Consider the following 24282-nt stretch of genomic DNA (forward strand, 5'->3'; position numbering starts at 1 on the left):
CTCTAGGTGTATGTCATGTAGGGTAGATCTCCTCTAGGTGTAAGTCATGTAGGGTAGATCTTCTCTAGGTGTATGTCATGTAGGGTAGATCACCTCTAGGTGTATGTCATGTAGGGTAGATCTCCTCTAGGTGTAAGTCATGTAGGGTAGATCTTCTCTAGGTGTAAGTCATGTAGAGTAGATCACCTCTAGGTGTATGTCATGTAGGGTAGATCACCTCTAGGTGTAGGTCATTTAGGGTAGATCTTCTCTAGGTGTAAGTCATGTAGGGTAGATCACCTCTAGGTGTAAGTCATGTAGGGTAGATCTCCTCTAGGTGTAAGTCATCCAGGGTAGATCACCTCTAGGTATAAGTCATGTAGGGTAGATCTCCTCTAGGTGTCAGTCATGTAGGGTAAATCACCTCTCGGTGTAAGTCATGTAGGGTAGATCTCCTCTAGGTGTCAGTCATGTAGGGTAGATCACCTCTAGGTTTAAGTCATGTAGGGTAGATCTTCTCTAGGTGTAAGTCATGTAGGGTAGATCACCTCTAGGTGTAAGTCATGTAGGGTAGATCTCCTCTACGTGTAAGTCATGTAGGGTAGATCTTCTCTAGGTGTCAGTCATGTAGGGTAGATCTCCTCTACGTGTAAGTCATGTAGGGTAGATCTTCTGTAAGTGTAAGTCATGTAGGGTAGATCTCCTCTAGGTGTCAGTCATGTAGGGTAGATCTTCTCTAGGTGTCAGTCATGTAGGGTAGATCACCTCTAGGTGTAAGTCATGTAGAGTAGATCTCCTGTAGGTGCAAGTCATGTAGGGTAGATCTCCTCTAGGTGTCAGTCATGTAGGGTAGATCTCCTCTAGGTGTCAGTCATGTAGGGTAGATTTCCTGTAGGTGTAAGTCATGTAGGGTAGATCTCCTCTAGGTGTCAGTCATGTAGGGTAGATCTCCTCTAGGTGTCAGTCATGTAGGGTAGATCACCTCTAGGTGTAAGTCATGTAAGGTAGAACTCCTGTAGGTGTCAGTCATGTAGGGTAGATCTCCTCTAGGTGTCAGTCATGTAGGGTAGATCTCCTCTAGGTGTCAGTCATGTAGGGTAGATCACCTCTAGGTGTAAGTCATGTAGGGTAGATCTTCTCTAGGTGTAAGTCATGTAGGGTAGATCACCTCTAGGTGTAAGTCATGTAGGGTAGATCTCCTCTACGTGTAAGTCATGTAGGGTAGATCTTCTCTAGGTGTCAGTCATGTAGGGTAGATCTCCTCTACGTGTAAGTCATGTAGGGTAGATCTTCTGTAAGTGTAAGTCATGTAGGGTAGATCTCCTCTAGGTGTCAGTCATGTAGGGTAGATCTTCTCTAGGTGTCAGTCATGTAGGGTAGATCACCTCTAGGTGTAAGTCATGTAGAGTAGATCTCCTGTAGGTGCAAGTCATGTAGGGTAGATCTCCTCTAGGTGTCAGTCATGTAGGGTAGATCTCCTCTAGGTGTCAGTCATGTAGGGTAGATTTCCTGTAGGTGTAAGTCATGTAGGGTAGATCTCCTCTAGGTGTCAGTCATGTAGGGTAGATCTCCTCTAGGTGTCAGTCATGTAGGGTAGATCACCTCTAGGTGTAAGTCATGTAAGGTAGAACTCCTGTAGGTGTCAGTCATGTAGGGTAGATCTCCTCTAGGTGTCAGTCATGTAGGGTAGATCTCCTCTAGGTGTAAGTCATGTAAGGTAGATCTCCTCTAGGAAGGGACTATGCATATCTGAGGAGAAGAACAAGAAAGGCTGTTTGCTGATAAAATACACACTGGAAGTGGAAGTGGCTTCCATGATTTAATAATTGTGTTTCAAAATAAAAGACAACTAGAGTGATTGAAGGTCGGGCACAGGAAGTAGTTGGAAGGCTGCGATACAGTCGATGATCCAGGAGGAAGGAGCTGACCACACTTTGCCACGTCGGAGCACATTGACCTTGTGCTGGCCCTGAGGGTCAAAGATGATGTACTGAGTACAGAGGGCCTGGTCAGACCCTGGCATGGCGTGGTAGGCTGCAGAGTCCAGGGTTTGAGTCACGTCACTGTCAGGTTTGGGCTGCCGACTCAGCAGTTGACCGCCGGCCTCCCGCAGCAGCTTGGCCAGCTCCTCCTTGCGGAGAGACTTGAAGGAGCCCAGGAGGAAGAAGAAACAACCATCGAAGAGCGGGGGGAGCTAGAAGAAGGCCAGACATGTCTTAAGTTTGGTAGGTTCTTCAGAGACTTTAGGAAACGTTGTTACTTTGATGTCTTAAGTTTGGTAGGTTCTTTCAAGACTTTAGGAAATGTTGTTACTTTGATGTCTTAAGTTTGGTAGGTTCTTCAGAGACTTTAGGAAACGTCGTTACTTTGATATCTTAAATTTGGTAGGTTCTTTCAAGACTTTAGGAAACGTTGTTACTTTTAATCCAATCCAATCCACTGTATTTCTATAGCACATTTAAACAACAAGAATGTTTCCAAAGTGCTGCACAACAATATTAAAAACAATATTCAAATAGTATCCTTAGCTCCACCAATGACTGGAAAAAAACAAAAAATAAATACATATAAAACCAATATAAAAACAATAAAAATAAATATGATTAAAAACGATTTTAAAGGGTAAAACCAATTAAAACAGTAAATAGAAATCAACATTATAAAAACCACAGAGGACAACCGAGGAGCACACAACTCACGTAGTGTTAAAAGCCAGAGAATAAAAGTGGGTCTTAAGACGAGACTTAAAACAGTCCACTGTGGGAGCAGTTTGAACATGGAGGGGCAGAGTGTTCCAGAGCTTAGGGCCGACCACAGAGAAGGCCCTGTCCCCCCTGGATTTAAGTCTGGTCTTGGGCACCACGAGCTGGAGCTGGCTCTCAGACCACAGAGCAGGATTGTAAATTTGGATGAGGTCCGAGATATACTGAGGTGCCAGTCCATGTAAAGCTTTAAAAACAAACAGCAAGGTTTTAAAATCAATTCTAAAATTAACTTTGATGTCTTAAGTTTGGTACGTTCTTTCAAGACTTTAGGAAAAGTCGTTACTTTGATGTCTTAAATTTGGTAGGTTCTTCCAAGACTGTAGGAAAAGTTGTTACTTTGACGTCTTTAAATTTGGTAGGTTCTTTGAAGACTAGGAGAAGTTGTTACTTTGATGTCTTAAGTTTGGTAGGTTCTTTCAAGACTTTAGAAAAAGTTGTTACTTTGATGTCTTAAGTTTGGTAGGTTCTTCCAAGACTTTAAGAAAAGTTGTTACTTTGATGTCTTTAAATTTGGTAGGTTCTTTCAAGACTAGGAAAAGTTGTTACCTATTTCAAGACTTTAGGAAAAGTTGTAACTTCTTTCAAGACTTTAGGAAAAGTTGTTACCTTGATGTCTTAAGTTTGGTAGATACTTCAAAGACTTTAGAAAAAGTCGTTACTTTGATGACTTAAGTTTTGTAGATACTTCAAAGACTTTAGAAAAAGTCGTTACTTTGATGTCTTAAGTTTGGTAGGTTCTTCCAAGACTAGACAAGTTGTTACATTTATGTCTTAAGTTTGGTAGGTTCTTTCAAGACTTTAGACAAGTTGTTACTTTGATGTCTTAAGTTTGGTAGGTTCTTCCAAGACCTTTGGAAAAGTTGTCACTTTGCAGATAAAGTTTGTTTTTAGCAGCAAGGTGCTGTCAGTAGGATGGAAGTACAAACAGACTTAGGGTTAATATTAGCACAACAACCTGCAAATAAAGAGCTTGTTTACGTTAGTAGGACTACTAAACAATGGAAGTCTCTTTTGCCACATCAAGACAATAAATGTCACCTCTTTTGTTGGCTTTGTTGGATTGACCAAGTAGATATGTCAGATAATCAATATTCCACCTCCTATAGCCAACTAGTCAACTCAATAGTGTGGTGGGCCACATTCCTAGTCAACTCAATAGTGTGGTGGGCTACATTCCTAGTCAACTCAATAGTGTGGTGGGCTACATTCCTAGTCAACTCAATAGTGTGGTGGGCCACATTCCTAGTCAACTCAATAGTGTGGTGGGCCACATTCCTAGTCAACTCAATAGTGTGGTGGGCCACATTCCTAGTCAACTCAATAGTGTGGTGGGCCACATTCCTAGTCAACTCAATAGTGTGGTGGGCCACATTCCTAGTCAACTCAATAGTGTGGTGGGCTACATTCCTAGTCAACTCAATAGTGTGGTGGGCCACATTCCTAGTCAACTCAATAGTGTGGTGGGCCACATTCCTAGTCAACTCAATAGTGTGGTGGGCCACATTCCTAGTCAACTCAATAGTGTGGTGGGCTACATTCCTAGTCAACTCAATAGTGTGGTGGGCTACATTCCTAGTCAACTCAATAGTGTGGTGGGCCACATTCCTAGTCAACTCAATAGTGTGGTGGGCCACATTCCTAGTCAACTCAATAGTGTGGTGGGCCACATTCCTAGTCAACTCAATAGTGTGGTGGGCCACATTCCTAGTCAACTCAATAGTGTGGTGGGCCACATTCCTAGTCAACTCAATAGTGTGGTGGGCTACATTCCTAGTCAACTCAATAGTGTGGTGGGCCACATTCCTAGTCAACTCAATAGTGTGGTGGGCCACATTCCTAGTCAACTCAATAGTGTGGTGGGCCACATTCCTAGTCAACTCAATAGTGTGGTGGGCTACATTCCTAGTCAACTCAATAGTGTGGTGGGCCACATTCCTAGTCAACTCAATAGTGTGGTGGGCTACATTCCTAGTCAACTCAATAGTGTGGTGGGCCACATTCCTAGTCAACTCAATAGTGTGGTGGGCTACATTCCTAGTCAACTCAATAGTGTGGTGGGCCACATTCCTAGTCAACTCAATAGTGTGGTGGGCCACATTCCTAGTCAACTCAATAGTGTGGTGGGCTACATTCCTAGTCAACTCAATAGTGTGGTGGGCCACATTCCTAGTCAACTCAATAGTGTGGTGGGCCAGATTCCTAGTCAACTCAATAGTGTGGTGGGCTACATTCCTAGTCAACTCAATAGTGTGGTGGGCCAGATTCCTAGTCAACTCAATAGTGTGGTGGGCCACATTCCTAGTCAACTCAATAGTGTGGTGGGCTACATTCCTAGTCAACTCAATAGTGTGGTGGGCCACATTCCTAGTCAACTCAATAGTGTGGTGGGCCACATTCCTAGTCAACTCAATAGTGTGGTGGGCCACATTCCTAGTCAACTCAATAGTGTGGTGGGCCACATTCCTAGTCAACTCAATAGTGTGGTGGGCTACATTCCTAGTCAACTCAATAGTGTGGTGGGCTACATTCCTAGTCAACTCAATAGTGTGGTGGGCTACATTCCTAGTCAACTCAATAGTGTGGTGGGCTACATTCCTAGTCAACTCAATAGTGTGGTGGGGTACATTCCTAGTCAACTCAATAGTGTGGTGGGCCACATTCCTAGTCAACTCAATAGTGTGGTGGGCCACATTCCTAGTCAACTCAATAGTGTGGTGGGCCACATTCCTAGTCAACTCAATAGTGTGGTGGGCCACATTCCTAGTCAACTCAATAGTGTGGTGGGCCACATTCCTAGTCAACTCAATAGTGTGGTGGGCCACATTCCTAGTCAACTCAATAGTGTGGTGGGCTACATTCCTAGTCAACTCAATAGTGTGGTGGGCCACATTCCTAGTCAACTCAATAGTGTGGTGGGCCACATTCCTAGTCAACTCAATAGTGTGGTGGGCTACATTCCTAGTCAACTCAATAGTGTGGTGGGCCACATTCCTAGTCAACTCAATAGTGTGGTGGGCTACATTCCTAGTCAACTCAATAGTGTGGTGGGCCACATTCCTAGTCAACTCAATAGTGTGGTGGGCTACATTCCTAGTCAACTCAATAGTGTGGTGGGCCACATTCCTAGTCAACTCAATAGTGTGGTGGGCCACATTCCTAGTCAACTCAATAGTGTGGTGGGCTACATTCCAAGTCAACTCAATAGTGTGGTGGGCCACATTCCTAGTCAACTCAATAGTGTGGTGGGCCACATTCCTAGTCAACTCAATAGTGTGGTGGGCCACATTCCTAGTCAACTCAATAGTGTGGTGGGCCACATTCCTAGTCAACTCAATAGTGTGGTGGGCCACATTCCTAGTCAACTCAATAGTGTGGTGGGCCACATTCCTAGTCAACTCAATAGTGTGGTGGGCTACATTCCTAGTCAACTCAATAGTGTGGTGGGCCACAGTTGGCTCACAATAGACAATAAACACTTAGGTATTTTTTACATGTGAATAATATAAATACAGTCTATTATACAGCATTATTCACATGTGAATAACATAAATACAGTCTATTATACAGCATTATTCACATGTGAATAATATAAATACAGTCTATTATACAGCATTATTCACATGTGAATAATATAAATACAGTCTATTATACAGCATTATCCACATGTGAATAATATAAATACAGTCTATTATACAGCATTATTCACATGTGAATAACATAAATACAGTCTATATTCACATGTGAATAACATAAATACAGTCTATTATACAGCATTATTCACATGTGAATAATATAAATACAGTCTATTATACAGCATTATTCACATGTGAATAACATAAATACAGTCTATATTCACATGTGAATAACATAAATACAGTCTATTATACAGCATTATTCACATGTGAATAATATAAATACAGTCTATTATACAGCATTATTCACATGTGAATAATATAAATACAGTCTATTATACAGCATTATTCACATGTGAATAATATAGTCTATTATACAGCATTATTCACATGTGAATAATATAAATACAGTCTATTATACAGCATTATCCACATGTGAATAATATAAATAGTCTATTATACAGCATTATTCACATGTGAATAATATAAATACAGTCTATTATACAGCATTATCCACATGTGAATAATATAAATACAGTCTATTATACAGCATTATTCACATGTGAATAATATAAATACAGTCTATTATACAGCATTATTCACATGTGAATAATATAAATACAGTCTATTATACAGCATTATCCACATGTGAATAATATAAATACAGTCTATTATACAGCATTATTCACATGTGAATAACATAAATACAGTCTATTATACAGCATTATTCACATGTGAATAATATAAATACAGTCTATTATACAGCATTATTCACATGTGAATTATATAAATACAGTCTATTATACAGCATTATCCACATGTGAATAATATAAATACAGTCTATTATACAGCATTATTCACATGTGAATAACATAAATACAGTCTATATTCACATGTGAATAACATAAATACAGTCTATTATACAGCATTATTCACATGTGAATAATATAAATACAGTCTATTATACAGCATTATTCACATGTGAATAATATAAATACAGTCTATTATACAGCATTATCCACATGTGAATAATATAAATACAGTCTATTATACAGCATTATCCACATGTGAATAATATAAATACAGTCTATTATACAGCATTATTCACATGTGAATAACATAAATACAGTCTATATTCACATGTGAATAACATAAATACAGTCTATTATACAGCATTATTCACATGTGAATAATATAAATACAGTCTATTATACAGCATTATTCACATGTGAATAATATAAATACAGTCTATTATACAGCATTATTCACATGTGAATAACATAAATACAGTCTATATTCACATGTGAATAACATAAATACAGTCTATTATACAGCATTATTCACATGTGAATAACATAAATACAGTCTATTATACAGCATTATTCACATGTGAATACTATAAATACATTATATTTCTATGTTGTTCTTCCCAGAAACACTCTGCTGTTTTTAAAGGACCTTCTGCAAGAAAGTGAGTCAAAGATCATCTCTGTGGCAGCACTCTCGTGTTTTTTAAAGGACAACTGCACTTTTTTGGAATGTTTCCTATCATTCACAATCCTTTTATATAAGACAAGAACACACGTTTTTCTTTTTCCATGCATTCAAAGTCGTAAAATACGGCAAGTAGGAGGTGGCTAACAATACAGCTAAAGGGAGTACACTACTCTGCCCATAAAGTACTCTAAAAACATCTCAACAGCAGCAACAATTCTCCATTTACATGTGGTGACATGAATATTAACAAGTATTAGCAATATTGTTATTATAAGTGCTAACACAGACAAACTATTTTTAGTAAAGTCGTAATCACAGAGAGCTAACTAACTAATAGCTGCTATATTGACATACTGAGCTGCTGCATGGCCTCTGAGTTGGTGAAAGTTAATTCTAGATGATAAATCATGTCTCTCACCTGGATAGTAGAAGGTTGTGGACATAATCCCACAAGTTGGACAACATTGACATCCAACTTAGACCCGGAGATGGCCAGAAAGACACAAAAAACTATTTTTTTTAACCATTTGTGAGGATGATGATGAGTTGTTGATGTAAAGGGGAAGATACAAACATCCCATCAGTCTTTATCTCAGTGAGAGCAGACATTGTACAGTAAGTGATTGTTTTATTATGTTTGTATATCTTGTTTAGCACTTAGCAATACTGCTACATGATGCTTAGTGTTTGACTAAAGCTGCATCTGTTTAGCTTCCAAAACTTGTACATCATCCTCCTTTTATTCAGCCTCAAAAATAGAAGTTTCTGGATCATCAAAGTAGTCTTTGTTGTCTCTCATCAAGTCTGCCATGATTAGTAGTCTTGTTGTTGTTGTTGAAGGGAAAGTGAACGTTATGATGAGCAAAATATGAAAATATTACATGTTATTATGAATGTTACTAGATACTACATATATACTTACATCATGTATATATTACATGTTATTATGAATGTTACTAGATACTACATATATACTTACATCATGTATATATTACATGTTATTATGAATGTTACTACATGACATATATACTTACATCATGTATATATTACATGTTATTATGAATGTTACTACATGACATATATACTTACATCATGTATGTATTACATGTTATTATGAATGTTACTACATGACATATATACTTACATCATGTATATATTACATGTTATTATGAATGTTACTACATGACATATATACTTACATCATGTATATATTACATGTTATTATGAATGTTACTACATGACATATATACTTACATCATGTATATATTACATGTTTCTTTTATTATGGTTACTTTGTATGGTTAGCACCTAGCAATGCTGCGGATGCTATTGTGTCATAATAAAGCTATATCCCTTTAGCACTCGGCTTCTAAAACGTATTGCTCATCCTCTTTGTGTTCGGGCTCAAAAATATAAGGTTCTGGATCATAATTTTAAAGTAAAGTCTCACAAAGTCTGCTTGATTAGCATTGTTGTTGATGGGGAAGGGATCTGTGGTTCCTCTTCTACATGGCTCAGGAATCTCTGTGAGTGATACTATTTTGATCATGTCTATTTATTCACAAACTTTGGAAGTCTTGAGGTGACATAAATCATAGATATACAAACCCTGTTTCCATATGAGTTGGGAATACAATGATTTGCAAATCATTTTCAAGCCATATTCAGTTGAATATGCTACAAAGACAACATATTTGATGTTCAAACTGATAAACCTTTTTTTTTTGCAAATAATCATTAACTTTAGAATTTGATGCCAGCAACACGTGACAAAGAAGTTGGGAAAGGTGGCAATAAATACTGATAAAGTTGAGGAATGCTCATCAAACACTTATTTGGAACATCCCACAGGTGAACAGGCTAATTGGGAACAGGTGGGTGCCATGATTGGGTATAAAAGTAGATTCCATGAAATGCTCAGTCATTCACAAACAAGGATGGGGCGAGGGTCACCACTTTGTCAACAAATGCCTGAGCAAATTGTTGAACAGTTTAAGAAAAACCTTTCTCAACAAGCTATTGCAAGGAATTTAGGGATTTCACCATCTACGCTCTGTAATATCATCAAAAGATTCAGAGAATCTGGAGAAATCACTGCACGTAAGCAGCTAAGCCCGTGACCTTCCATCCCTCAGGCTGTACTGCATCAACAAGCGACATCAGTGTGTAAAGGTTATCACCACATGGGCTCAGGAACACTTCAGAAACCCACTGTCAGTAACTACAGTTGGTCGCTACATCTGTAAGTGCAAGTTAAAACTCTCCTATGCAAGGCGAAAACCGTTTATCAACAACACCCAGAAACGCCGTCGGCTTCGCTGGGCCTGAGCTCATCTAAGATGGACTGATACAAAGTGGAAAAGCGTTCTGTGGTCTGACGAGTCCACATTTCATCTGGATTGTTCTAGGCGCAAAGTGTAAAAGCCAGCATGTGTGATGGTATGGGGGTGTATTAGTGACCAAGACATGGGTAACTTACACATCTGTGAAGGCACCATTAATGCTGAAAGGTACATACAGCTTTTGGAGCAACATATGTTGCCATCCAAGCAACGTTACCATGGGCGCCCCTGCTTATTTCAGCAAGACAATGCCAAGCCACGTGTTACATCAACATGGCTTCATAGTAAAAGAGTGCAGGTACTAGACTGGCCTGCCTGTAGTCCAGACCTGTCTCCCATTGAAAGTGTGTGGCACATTATGAAGCCTAAAATAGCACAACGGAGACCCCCGGACTGTTGAACAACTTAAGCTGTACATCAAGCAAGAATGGGAAAGAATTCCACCTGAGAAGCTTCAAAAATGTGTCTCCTCAGTTCCCAAACCTCTACTGAGTGTTGTTAAAAGGAAAGGCCATGTAACACAGTGGTGAACATGCCCTTTCCCAACTACTTTGGCACGTGTTGCAGCCATGAAATTCTAAGTTAATTATTATTTGCAAAAAAAGTAAAGTTTATGAGTTTGAACATCAAATATGTTGTCTTTGTAGCATATTCAACTGAATATGGCTTGAAAAGGATTTGCAAATCATTGTATTCCGTTTATATTTACATCTAACACAATTTCCCAAATCACATGGAAACGGGGTTTGTATATATAATCATAGCTTCAATGTGGAGGCAACGTGTTACTGCTACTTTAAACCTCTAAAGGCTTAGTGGCCACATGTGTGGACAGCACCTTTTAGCTCTTATTTCCAAAATTGTGTACACTACTGAATTGGGGTCTTATGTGGACACTTATACTGCCATCTGGTGGTGTCAGAAGAGTTTAACATACAAAAAAAATAAGAATTAGCATGTCACTAAACATGAAGTACACGTTTGTTACTTATGGACTAAGTACATCATATCAAAAGATGGTTCTTAGTTTTTATTCTAATTAGGGTCCAATAAGCCCAAATAGCAAAGAGAAATAAAAAGAGCATGTAAACAAACAGCTTGGGCCTGAAGAGGCTAAGGAGTGCTTCAGTAAGAGTCACTGCTAGTTCATCTATGCCACAGAAGCACTCTAGTTGAAAAGCAGCTGAGATAGGCGACCCGGAAAGGGACAAGCGGTAGAAAATGGATGGATAGTTGAAAGCCCTGCTCCAGGGACACCGGATGCCTAGTTTGTGTCGGACATTTTCTCATGCAGGCGTCTTCTCCTAACATTGCCTTCTTATCCTGCTAACTTGTGCTTTGTGTGTGGAGGAGAGAGTTTGAAGACGCAGGCAGGCAGGCAGGCCGTTAGTGCTTATCTGTGCCAAACACAAAGTGTCTTACCAAGCTGCATCTGTTGATGCGACTGCGCTGCGGGCCTTCTCCTGCTTCGTGCTCCCGTTCTGGCATCCTCCTGCCCGCCTGCAGACATGCCTCCACCCCTGGCATCAAGGAGAAAGCTCTCATTATATTGACATGAAAGATCTAAGGGCGACAAAGCTAATGTTTATGAGTTGGAGAACTTCAAGTCTTGGCAAAGAGAAATAAGCCCGCAGCTTGATCAAGTCAGTGGTTGTTTGAAGTATCTCACACTTCAGCACTTTTTTGTCTCTTGAGAGTCCAATTGGAAGAGCCAGCGTGGTTTTTTTTGTAGGCCACACATCATCTTTTATTGTCTGACAAAAGACACAAAGTTAAGGGAGACCAGCCAACCAATGTCATAAACATACAAAAGCAGTGAAGTTGTCAGGTTGTGTAAATGGTAAATAAAAAGAGAATACAACAAATCCTTTTCAACTTATATTCAATTGAATAGACTGCAAAGACAAGATACTTAACGTTCAAACTGAGAAACGTTGTTATTTTTTGCAAATATTAGCTCATTTGGAATTTGATGCCTGCAACATGTGTCAAAAAAGCTGGCACAAGTGGCAAAAAAGAGTGATAAAGTTGAGCAATGCTCATTAAAGACTTATTTGGAACATCCCCACAGGTGAACAGGCTAATTAGGAACAGGTGGGTGCCATGATTGGGTATAAAAGCAGCTTCCATGAAATGCTCAGTCATTCACAAACAGAACGGGGCGAGGGTCACCACTTTGTCAACAAATGCCTGAGCAAATTGCTTAAGAACAACATTTCTGCATCAAAAAGACACACCAGTGTGTAAAGGATATCACCACATGGGCTCAGGAACACTTCAGAAAACCGCTGTCGGTAACTACAGTTGGTCGCTACATCTGTAAGTGCAAGTTAAAACTCTACTATGCAAAGCCACAGCCATTTATCAACAACACCCAGAAATGCTTCGCTGGGCCCGAGTTCATCTAAGATGGACTGATGCAAAGTGGAAAAGTGTTCTTAGGTCTGACCAGTCCAAATTTCACATTTTTTTGGAAACTGTGGACGTCGTGTCCTCCAGACCAAAGAGGAAAAGTACCATCCGGACTGTTCTAGGGTGAAAGTGTAAAAGGCAGCATGTGTGATGATATGGGGGTGTATTAGTGCCCAAGACATGGGTAACTTACACATCTGTGAAGGCGCCATTAATGCTGAAAGGTACATACAACATATGTTGCCATCCAAGCAATGTTATCATGGACGCCCCTGCTTATTTCAGCAAGACAATGCCAAGCCAGGTGTTACAACAGCATGGCTTCATTCTTAATCCATGACTCCAAGCAACATTTGTCAATTTTACAATATAACTAAAACAACTTTTGCTTACTAAATCATCCCATGTGTGATGTCTGTAGGAGTGTTTTCATGCATATTTGTACGTGCCAGCTTGATGTAATGAAGCTATCTTAGTTAGCATTAGCTAATATGCTAACGCAATTACCGTATTTTCCGCACCATTAGCCGCACCTAAAAACCACAAATTTACTCAAAAGCTGACAGTGCGGCTTTTAACCCGGTGCGCTTTATATATGGATAAATATTAAGATTCATTTTCATAAAGTTTCGTTCTCGCAACTTCGGTAAACAGCCGCCATCTTTTTTCCCGGTAGAGCAGGAAGCGCTTCTTCTTCTACGCAAGCAACCGCCAAGGTAAGCACCCGCCCCCATAGAACAGGAAGCGCTTCTTCTTGTACTGTAAGCAACCACCCGCCCCCGGAAGAAGAAGAAGCGCGCGGTGCATGCTGGGATATGTGACGTTTCATTTCCATTTGTGTGTTTATGTAAAGACCCCAAAATGGCTCCTATTAAGTGTGTTGTCTGTCTAATTATAAATAATGCAGACGAGGCGTGTTAACTGAGTTCTCAACGTTTACTCACAGCGTGCTCATAACCACATTCTAACTGCCAGCATACAACAACGCTTCTCAGGGCTACCGCGCATGCTCGTCACTATCGTTGCATGCTGGGTAGTGTAGTTGTTATATTTGCTAGCTCATAACATCACATAAAGAGACACGCTTACGCGCTTAATTCAATACTCGCCGTCATTCCGGGTGGATTGACAAAAGACCTCCAGCCGCTAGATATTGGTGTCAACAGGGCATTCGAAGCTAGACTGCTAACTGCGTGGGAACAGTGGATGACAGAAGGCGAACACACCTTCACTAAGACAGGGAGGCAGCGCCAGACGACGCCAACATCTGCCAGTGGATCGTAAATGCCTGGGCAGATATTTCGGTCACAACTGTGGTCCGAGCTTTCCGGAAGGCAGGATTCACAGAACTGCTGGACAACAGTGACACTGACTCCGATGACTTCGACGAGACGGAACCGGCCATTTTGGATCTCACATTTGCCCAACTTTTCACTTCGGACACCGAAGACGAAGGATTTACGAATGAAGAATAACTTCAGAAAGTGAGCGCTATGTTTATTTTGTGTGTTGTGACATTAACGTTCGAGCAACATTATGTTGCTATTGCTCTGCACTATTTTGAATTTTACTATGTTTGTGATTGCACATTTGCGTACATTTTGGGAGTGAACAGAGTTGTTAGAACGCTGGTTTTTAATATATTATTAAAGTTTGACTGACCTATCTGACTGTTTTTTTGACATTCCCTTTAGCGCAGCGTAGGCGCGGCTTATAGTCCGGGGCGGCTTATTGGTGGACAAAGTTATGAAATATGCCATTCATTGAAGGTGCGGCTAATAATCCGGTGCGCCTTATAGTGCGGAAAATACGGTACAAGTGTCTGTTCGTATTATTAACTTACAATTACATTCTTTATGTATTGTTCCACTTTCACAAATTCCTCAGTAAATTCAGCAAAACGTCATTGTGGAGTTATTGAGTCTGTTCAGCTGATTGGAGAGCTAGCTTGCTTGCACAAGTTGGCCCCCAAGTCCCCTGTAATAAATGCACACACCTCAGAAGTGCTGAGAAGAATTATAAGGACTAAACTTTTAGACGAAAACGGCTCTTACTTGTCATCAATAGCATTATTTCTGATGAAATGTTTGGATGAGCGCACTAATTAAAGCTTGACATAATAATATACAGAAGAGCAAGAGTTAAATTGTCAATTTGCATGGATGACAGCTGACATCAAATGGAAATCATGAATAAGTTGCAGCCGATGTATTATTTATCCACACACTCCACTCACGTATGCCAAGACTAAGACAAGAAATGCAGTCTGAGCTTTCTGCTGGCAAGTCCTGCAGATTAAGAGCAAATCAGCATAAAGACCTCAGCATTGACTTGAATATTCTTTTCCCTGCATACGACTTTCCTCACACAGCCTACTTTCTGCTATTTGACTCCTGCAGAAAGGTAACTTACAGCTGTATTTGACTCCTGCAGAAAAGTAACTTACAGCTGTATTTGACTCCTGCAGAAAAGTAACTTACAGCTGTATTTGACTCCTGCAGAAAAGTAACGTACAGCTGTATTTGACTCATGCAGAAAAGTAACTTACAGCTGTATTTGACTCCTGCAGAAAAGTAACTTACAGCTGTATTTGACTCCTGCAGAAAAGTAACTTACAGCTGTATTTGACTCATGCAGAAAAGTAACTTACAGCTGTATTTGACTCATGCGGAAAAGTAACTTACAGCTGTATTTGACTCCTGCAGAAAAGTAACTTACAGCTGTATTTGACTCCTGCAGAAAAGTAACTTACAGCTGTATTTGACTCCTGCAGAAAAGTAACTTACAGCTGTATTTGACGATCCAGCAGCCGGCAAGCAGTCCCAGGAGGGTGGAGTAGGTGGTGGGCACGGGTCCTTCTGGCACCACAACATGGCTGACTGCAAAATGTCAGCATAGTGGCCAAGGTTAATAACTGCTCCTCAAGCACAAGTCAAATAGATCCAGATAGAGAGCATGCTCTGTTAGACCAATCCAGTCTCTTAAGTGAGTGATGAGAACACATTCTCAGCAGAAAGATATTTGTCCTGTCCAGCGACTCACACAAATCATATAGTAGATGTAGATGATCTATATCTGCTCCACATTGACTTTACATGATGTAGATGATCTATATCTGCTCTACACATTGACTTTAAAAGTGTGGGATACTTCTCCTGTTGCCTTGTTTGTATTGGACTTTATTACATGGATTTATATTTATGTTAGGTGCAGCTGGACCACAGCAGGAAGAGATAGAAAGAGAAGAAAAGGAAGATAGAGGGGGATAAGACAGCGACAACAACAACAACAATAGAACAACATCAGCAAATAGGATATGTACATGTTACAGTATATACATCTGCCATGGTATATATATATATATATATATATATATATATATATATATATATATATATATATATATATACAAACCCTGTTTCCATATGAGTTGGGAAATTGTGTTAGATGTAAATATAAACGGAATACAATGATTTGCAAATCATTTTCAACCCATATTCAGTTGAATGCACTACAAAGACAACATATTTGATGTTCAAACTCCATCCATCCATCTTCTTCCGCTTATCCGAGGTCGGGTCGCGGGGGCAGCAGCCTAAGCAGGGAAGCCCAGACTTTCCTCTCCCCAGCCACTTCGTCCAGCTCTTACCGGGGGATCCCGAGGCGTTCCCAGGCCAGCCGAGAGACATAAGTCTTCCCAATGTGTCCTGGGTCTTCCCCGTGGCCTCCTACCGGTTGGACGTGCCCTAAACACCTCCCTAGGGAGGAGTTCGGGTGGCATCCTGACCAAATGTCCAAACCACCTCATCTGGCTCCTCTCCATGTGGAGGAGCAGCGGCTTTACTTTGAGCTCTTCCTGGATGACAGAGCTTCTCACCCTATCTCTAAGGGAGAGACCCGCCACTCGGCGGAGGAAACTCATTTCAGCCACTTGTACCCGTGATCTTGTCCTTTTGGTCATAACCCAAAGCTCATGACAATAAGTGAGGATGGGAACGTAGATCGACCGGTAAATTGAGAGCTTTGCCTTCCGGCTCAGCTCCTTCTTCACCACGACGGATCGATACAGCGTCCGCATTACTGAAGACGCCGCACCGATCCGCCTGTCGATTTCACGATCCACTCTTCTCTCACTCATGGACAAGACTCCTAGATACTTGAACTCCTCTACTTGGGGCAGGGTCTCCTCCCCAATCCGGAGATGGCATTCCACCCTTTTCCGGGTGAGAACCATGGACTCGGACTTGGAGGTGCTGATTCTCATCCCAGTTGCTTCACACTCGACTGCAAACCGATCCAGTGAGAGCTGAAGTTTCTGGCCAGATGAAGCCATCAGGACCACATCATCTGCAAAAAGCAGAGACCTAATCCTGCAGCCACCAAACCGGATCCCCTCAACGCCTTGACTGCGCCTAGAAATTCTGTCCATAAAAGTCATGAACATAATCGGTGACAAAGGGCAGCCTTGGCGGAGTCCAAACCTCACTGGAAACGTGTCCGACTTACTGCCGGCAATGCGGACCAAGCTCTGACACTGATCATACAGGGAGCGGACCGACACAATCAGACAGTCCGATACCCCATACTCTCTGAGCACTCTCCACAGGACTTCCCGAGGGACACGTTCGAATGCCTTCTCAAAGTCCACAAAGCACATGTAGACTGGTTGGGCAAACTCCCATGCACCCTCAAGGACCCTGCCGAGAGTATAGAGCTGGTCCACAGTTCCAAGACCATGACGAAAACCACACTGTTCCTCCTGAATCCGAGGTTCTACTATCCGGCGTAGCATCCTCTCCAGTACACCTGAATAGACCTTACCGGGAAGGCTGAGGAGTGTGATCCCACGATAGTTGGAACACACCCTCCGGTTCCCCTTCTTAAAGAGAGGAACCACCACCCCGGTCTGCCAATCCAGAGGTACCGCCCCCGATGTCCACGCGATGCTACAGAGTCTTGTCAACCAAGACAGCCCCACAGCATCCAGAGCCTTAAGGAACTCCGGGCCTTAAGGAACTCCTCGGGGCCTTTCCACCGAGGAGCTTTTTAACTACCTCAGCAACCTCAGCCCCAGAAATGGAAGAGCCCACCACAGATTCCCCAGGCACTGTTTCCTCATAGGAAGACGTGTTGGTGGGATTGAGGAGGTCTTCGATGTATTCCCTCCACCGATCCACAACATCCACAGTCGAGGTCAGCAGAACACCATCCTCACCATACACAGTGTTGACAGTGCACTGCTTCCACTTCCTGAGGCGGCGGATGGTGGTCCAGAATCGCTTCGAAGCCGTCCGGAAGTCGTTTTCCATGGCTTCCCCGAACTCCTCCCATGTCCCAGTTTTTGCCTCTGCGACCGCTGACGCCACATACCGCTTGGCCTGTCGGTACCTGTCCGCTGCCTCTGGAGTCCTATGAGCCAAAAGAACCCGACAGGACTCCTTCTTCAGCTTGACGGCATCCCTCACCGCCGGTGCCCACCAACGGGTTCTAGGATTACCGCCACGACAGGCACCAAATACCTTGCGGCCACAGCTCCAATCAGCCGCCTCGACAATAGAGGTGCGGAACATGGTCCACTCGGATTCAATGTCCAGCACCTCCCTTGTGACATGTTCAAAGTTCTTCCGGAAGTGGAAATTGAAACTCTCTGACAGGAGACTCTGCCAGACGTTCCCAGCAGACCCTCACAATGCGTTTGGGCCTGCCAGGTCTGTCCGACATCCTCCCCCACCATCGCAGCCAACTCACCACCAGGTGGTGATCAGTAGAAAGCTCCGCCCCTCTCTTCACCCGAGTGTCCAAAACATGAGGCCGCAAATCCTATGAAACAACTACAAAGTCGATCATGGAACTGCGGCCCAGGGTGTCCTGGTGCCAAGTGCACATATGGACACCCTTATGTTTGAACATAGTGTTTGTTATTGACAATCTGTGACGAGCACAAAAGTCCAATAACAAAACACCACTCGGGTTCAGATCCGGGCGGCCATTCTTCCCAATCACGCCTCTCCAGGTTTCACTGTCATTGCCAACATGAGCGTTGAATTCCCCCTGTAGGACAAGGGAATCACCCGGGGGAGCACTTTCCAGTACTCCCTCGAGTGTATCCAAAAAAGGTGTGTACTCTGAACTGCTGTTTGGTGCGTAAGCACAAACAACAGTCAGGCCCCGTCCCCCCTTCCGAAGGCGGAGGGAGGCTACCCTCTCGTCTACTGGGTTGAACTCCAACGTGCAGGCTTTGAACCCCTAGCTCGTCGCCTCTCATTGCGTGCAACGCCAGTGTGGAAGAGAGTCCAGCCCCTCTCGAGAGAACTGGCTCCAGAGCCCTTGCTGTGCGTCGAGGTGAGTCCGTCTATATCCAGCCGAAACTTCTCTACCTCGCGCACTAGCTCAGCCCCCCAGCGAGGTGACGTTCCACGTCCCAAAAGCTAGCTTATGTAGCCGAGAATCAGACCGCCAAGTGCCCTGCCTTCTGCTTCCGCCCAGTTTACAATGCACCCAACCTCTATGGCCCCTCCCATGAGTGGTGAGCCCATTGGAGGGGGGACCCACATTGCCTCTTTGGGCTGTGCCCGGCCGGGCCCCATGGGGACAGGCCCGGCCACCAGGTGCTCGGCATCGTGCCCCAACTCCGGGCCTGGCTCCAGCGGGGGGGGGGCCCCGGTGACCCGCGTCCAGGCGAGGGAAATCTGAGTCCTTGTTGATGCATTCCCATAGAAGTCTTCGAGCTGCTCTTTGTCTGATCCCTCACCTAGGACCTGTTTGTCTTGGGAGACCCTACCAGGGGGAATGGAAGCCCCCGGACAACATAGCTCCTACGATCATTGGGACACGCAAACTCCTCTACCACGGTAAGGTGGCAGCTCAGAGAGGAGATGTTCAAACTCAGAAAGTTTATATTTTTTTTGCAAATTATAATTAACTTACAATTTCATGGCTGCAACACGTGCCAAAGTAGTTGGGAAAGGGCATGTTCACCACTGTGTTACATGGCCTTTCCTTTTAACAACACTCAGTAAAGGTTTGGGAACTGAGGAGACACATTTTTGAAGCTTCTCAGGTGGAATTCTTTCCCATTCTTGCTTGATGTACAGCTTAAGTTGTTCAACAGTCCGGGGGTCTCCCTTCTGCTATTTTAGGCTTCATAATGCGCCACACATTTTCAATGTCTGGACTACAGGCAGGCCAGTCTAGTACCCGCACTCTTTTACTATGAAGCCACGTTGATGTAACACGTGGCTTGGCATTGTCTTGCTGAAATAAGCAGGGGCGTCCATGGTAACGTTGCTTGGATGGCAACATATGTTGCTCCAAAACCTGTATGTACCTTTCAGCATTAATGGTGCCTTCACAGATGTGTAAGTTACCCATGTCTTGGGCACTAATACACCCCCATACCATCACACATGCTGCCTTTTACACTGACACTATAACAATCCGGATGGTTCTTTTCCTCTTTGGTCCGGAGGACACGACGTCCACAGTTTTCAAAAACAATTTGAAATGTGGACTCGTCAGACCACAGAACACTTTCCCACTTTGTATCAGTCCATCTTAGATGAGCTCATGCCCAGCGAAGCCGATGGCGTTTCTGGGTGTTGTTGATAAACGGTTTTCGCCTTGCATAGGAGAGTTTTAACTTGCACTTACAGATGTAGCGACCAACTGTAGTTACTGACAGTGGGTTTCTGAAGTGTTCCTGAGCCCATGTGGTGATATCCTTTACACACTGATGTCGCTTGTTGATGCAGTACAGCCTGAGGGATGGAAGGTCACGGGCTTAGCTGCTTACATGCAGTGATTTCTCCAGATTCTCTGAACCCTTTGATGATATTACGGAGCGTAGATGGTGAAATCCCTAAATTCCTTGCAGTAGCTGGTTGAGAAAGGTTTTTCTTAAACTGTTCAACAATTTGCTCAGGCATTTGTTGACAAAGTGGTGACCCTCGCCCCATCCTTGTTTGTGAATGACTGAGCATTTCATGGAATCTACTTTTATACCCAATCATGGCACCCACCTGTTCCCAATTTGCCTGCTCACCTGTGGGATGTTCCAAATAAGTCTTTGATGAGCATTCCTCAACTTTATTAGTATTTATTGCCACCTTTCCCAACTTCTTTGTCACGTGTTGCTGGCATCAAATTCTAAAGTTAATGATTATTTGCAAAAAAAAAAAAAAGTTTATGAGTTTGAACATCAAATATGTTGTCTTTGTAGCATATTCAACTGAATATGGCTTGAAAAGGATTTGCAAATCATTGTATTCCGTTTATATTTACATCTAACACAATTTCCCAACTCATATGGAAACGGGGTTTGTATATATATATATATATATATATATATATATATATATATATACATATATATTTATACATATATACATATATATATACATATATATATATATATATATATATATATATATATATATATGTATATATATATATGTATATATATATATATATATATATATATACATATATATATATATATATATATATATATATATATATATATATATATATATATCTATATATATAGATATATATACACTCTACACGGTGGTATTGCTTTTGTTTGTATACAATCATTTGTTGACAAGTGTACATCATTTCAGACAGCCTTAGAAGCAACATGTGGGTGGACTCTTCCTTCCTAAGGAGCAAGTCCCAGTAGCAAGAATGACATGGAATGTGCTTTTCATGGAAAAAGCATGTTGATACACCAGGATTACATTTTGTTCAAAAGTAGGGAGTCAATAGGGCCTGAAAAGAGTTCTTAGGAAAAAGGTGTGTATACTTTGTCTGTTTTCAACCTTGCAATCAAACACAAGGCAAGCTTCTCGAAATAAAAATGTCTGACCTCAGATGTAATGAATGCCTGGCATGCAGAGACATAAATGTAATGCCTGGCATGTAGAGACATAAATGTAATGCCAGGCATGTAGAGACATAAATGTAATGCCTGGCATGTAGAGACATAAATGTAATGCCTGGCATGTAGAGACATAAATGTAATGCCTGGCATGCAGAGACATAAATGTAATGTCTGGCATGTAGAGACATAAATGTAATGCCTGGCATGCAGAGACATAAATGTAATGCCTGGCATGTAGAGACATAAATGTAATGCCAGGCATGTAGAGACATAAATGTAATGCCTGGCATGTAGAGACATAAATGTAATGCCTGGCATGTAGAGACATAAATGTAATGCCTGGCATGTAGAGACATAAATGTAATGCCTGGCATGTAGAGACATAAATGTAATGCCAGGCATGTAGAGACATAAATGTAATGCCAGGCATGCAGAGACATAAATGTAATGCCTGGCATGTAGAGACATAAATGTAATGCCTGGCATGTAGAGACATAAATGTAATGCCTGGCATGTAGAGACATAAATGTAATGCCTGGCATGTAGAGACATAAATGTGATGCCTGGCATGTAGAGACATAAATGTAATGCCTGGCATGTAGAGACATAAATGTAATGCCTGGCATGTAGAGACATAAATGTAATGCCTGGCATGTAGAGACATAAATGTAATGCCTGGCATGTAGAGACATAAATGTAATGCCTGGCATGTAGAGACATAAATGTAATGCCTGGCATGTAGAGACATAAATGTAATGCCAGGCATGTAGAGACATAAATGTAATGCCAGGCATGCAGAGACATAAATGTAATGCCTGGCATGTAGAGACATAAATGTAATGCCTGGCATGTAGAGACATAAATGTAATGCCTGGCATGTAGAGACATAAATGTGATGCCTGGCATGTAGAGACATAAATGTAATGCCTGGCATGTAGAGACATAAATGTGATGCCTGGCATGCAGAGACATAAATGTAATGCCTGGCATGTAGAGACATAAATGTGATGCCTGGCATGCAGAGACATAAATGTAATGCCTGGTATGCAGAGACATAAATGTAATGCCAGGCATGCAGAGACATAAATGTAATGCCTGGCATGTAGAGACATAAATGTAATGCCTGGCATGTAGAGACATAAATGTAATGCCTGGCATGTAGAGACATAAATGTAATGCCAGGCATGTAGAGACATAAATGTAATGCCTGGCATGTAGAGACATAAATGTAATGCCTGGCATGTAGAGACATAAATGTAATGCCTGGCATGCAGAGACATAAATGTAATGCCTGGCATGTAGAGACATAAATGTAATGCCTGGCATGTAGAGACATAAATGTGGGGTGTAACGGTACACAAAAATTTCGGTTCGGTACGTACCTCGGTTTAGAGGTCACGGTTCGGTTCATTTTCGGTACAGTAAGAAAACAACAAAATATACATTTGTTGGTTATTTATTTACCAAATGTGTAAACAATGGCTTTATCCTTTTAACATTGGGAACACTATAATAATTCTGCCCACGTTAATCAACATTAAACTGCCTCAAGTTGTTGCTCAGATGAAATAAAATGACAAAACTTTTCTTCTACATATAAAAAGTGCAACATTAAACAGTTTTAAGTCAACTCATCATGCTTCATTTATTACAGCATTTGGGAAGCCTGTAGTTGATTTCTATTATGTAAATGTTATATTTGTATCAACATGTGATAGCAGGGACCCTGCCATTCAAAACTAGGCTGGTCCATTACCGTATTTTCCGCACTATTAGCCGCACCTAAAAACCACAAATTTACTCAAAAGCTGACAGTGCGGCTTTTAACCCGGTGCGCTTTATATATGGATTAATATTACGATTCATTTTCATAAAGTTTCGATCTCGCAACTTCGGTAAACAGCCGCCATCTTTTTTCCCGGTAGAGCAGGAAGCGCTTCTTCTTCTACGCAAGCAACCGCCAAGGTAAGCACCCGCCCCCATAGAACAGGAAGCGCTTCTTCTTCTACTGTAAGCAACCACCCGCCCCGGAAGAAGAAGAAGCACGCGGTGCATGCTGGGATATGTGACGTTTAATTTCCATTTGTGTGTTTATGTAAAGACCCCAAAATGGCTCCTATTAAGTGTGTTGTCTGTCTAATTATAAATAATGCAGACGAGGCGTGTTAACTTGAGTTCTCAACGTTTACTCACAGCGTGCTCATAACCACATTCTAACTGCCAGCATACAACAACGCTTCTCAGGGCTACCGCGCATGCTCGTCACTATCGTTGCATGCTGGGTAGTGTAGTTGTTGTATTTGCTAGCTCATAACATCACATTAAGAGACACGCTTACGCGCTTAATTCAATACTCGCCGTCATTCCGGGTGGATTGACAAAAGACCTCCAGCCGCTAGATATTGGTGTCAACAGGGCATTCGAAGCTAGACTGCTAACTGCGTGGGAACAATGGATGACCGAAGGCGAACACACCTTCACTAAGACAGGGAGGCAGCGCCGGACGACATTCGCCCAACTTTTCAATTCGGACACCGAAGGAGAAAAATTCGAGGGATTTATGAATGAAGAATAACTTCAGAAAGTGAGCGTTATGTTAATTTTGTGTGTTGTGACATTAACGTTCGAGCAACATTATGTTGCTATTGCTCTGCACTATTTTGAATTTTACTATGTTTGTGATTGCACATTTGCGTACATTTTGGGACAGAGTTGTTAGAACGCTGGTTTTTAATATATTATTAAAGTTTGACTGACCTATCTGACTGTTTTTT

At 41.9% G+C, this 24282-nt stretch overlaps 1 protein-coding gene across 1 annotated transcript in view; it reads right to left on the reverse strand.

Annotated features, from left to right (window-relative positions):
* Positions 1-1785: 1785 nt before the first annotated feature.
* Positions 1786-24282, reverse strand: part of bard1 (BRCA1 associated RING domain 1) — a 66108-nt gene continuing 43611 nt past the window's right edge. Inside the window, exons 10-12 of the mRNA XM_072914408.1 lie at positions 15414-15506; positions 11638-11735; positions 1786-2173 (exon numbers count right to left, since the gene is read on the reverse strand). Coding sequence (XP_072770509.1) covers positions 1829-2173; positions 11638-11735; positions 15414-15506 — 536 coding nt within the window. The 3' untranslated portion in view covers positions 1786-1828. The remainder of the gene's footprint in view (positions 2174-11637; positions 11736-15413; positions 15507-24282) is intronic.

The sequence above is a fragment of the Nerophis lumbriciformis genome, linkage group LG13, assembly GCF_033978685.3.
Source record: "Nerophis lumbriciformis linkage group LG13, RoL_Nlum_v2.1, whole genome shotgun sequence".
NCBI classification, from domain to species: Eukaryota; Metazoa; Chordata; class Actinopteri; order Syngnathiformes; family Syngnathidae; genus Nerophis; species Nerophis lumbriciformis.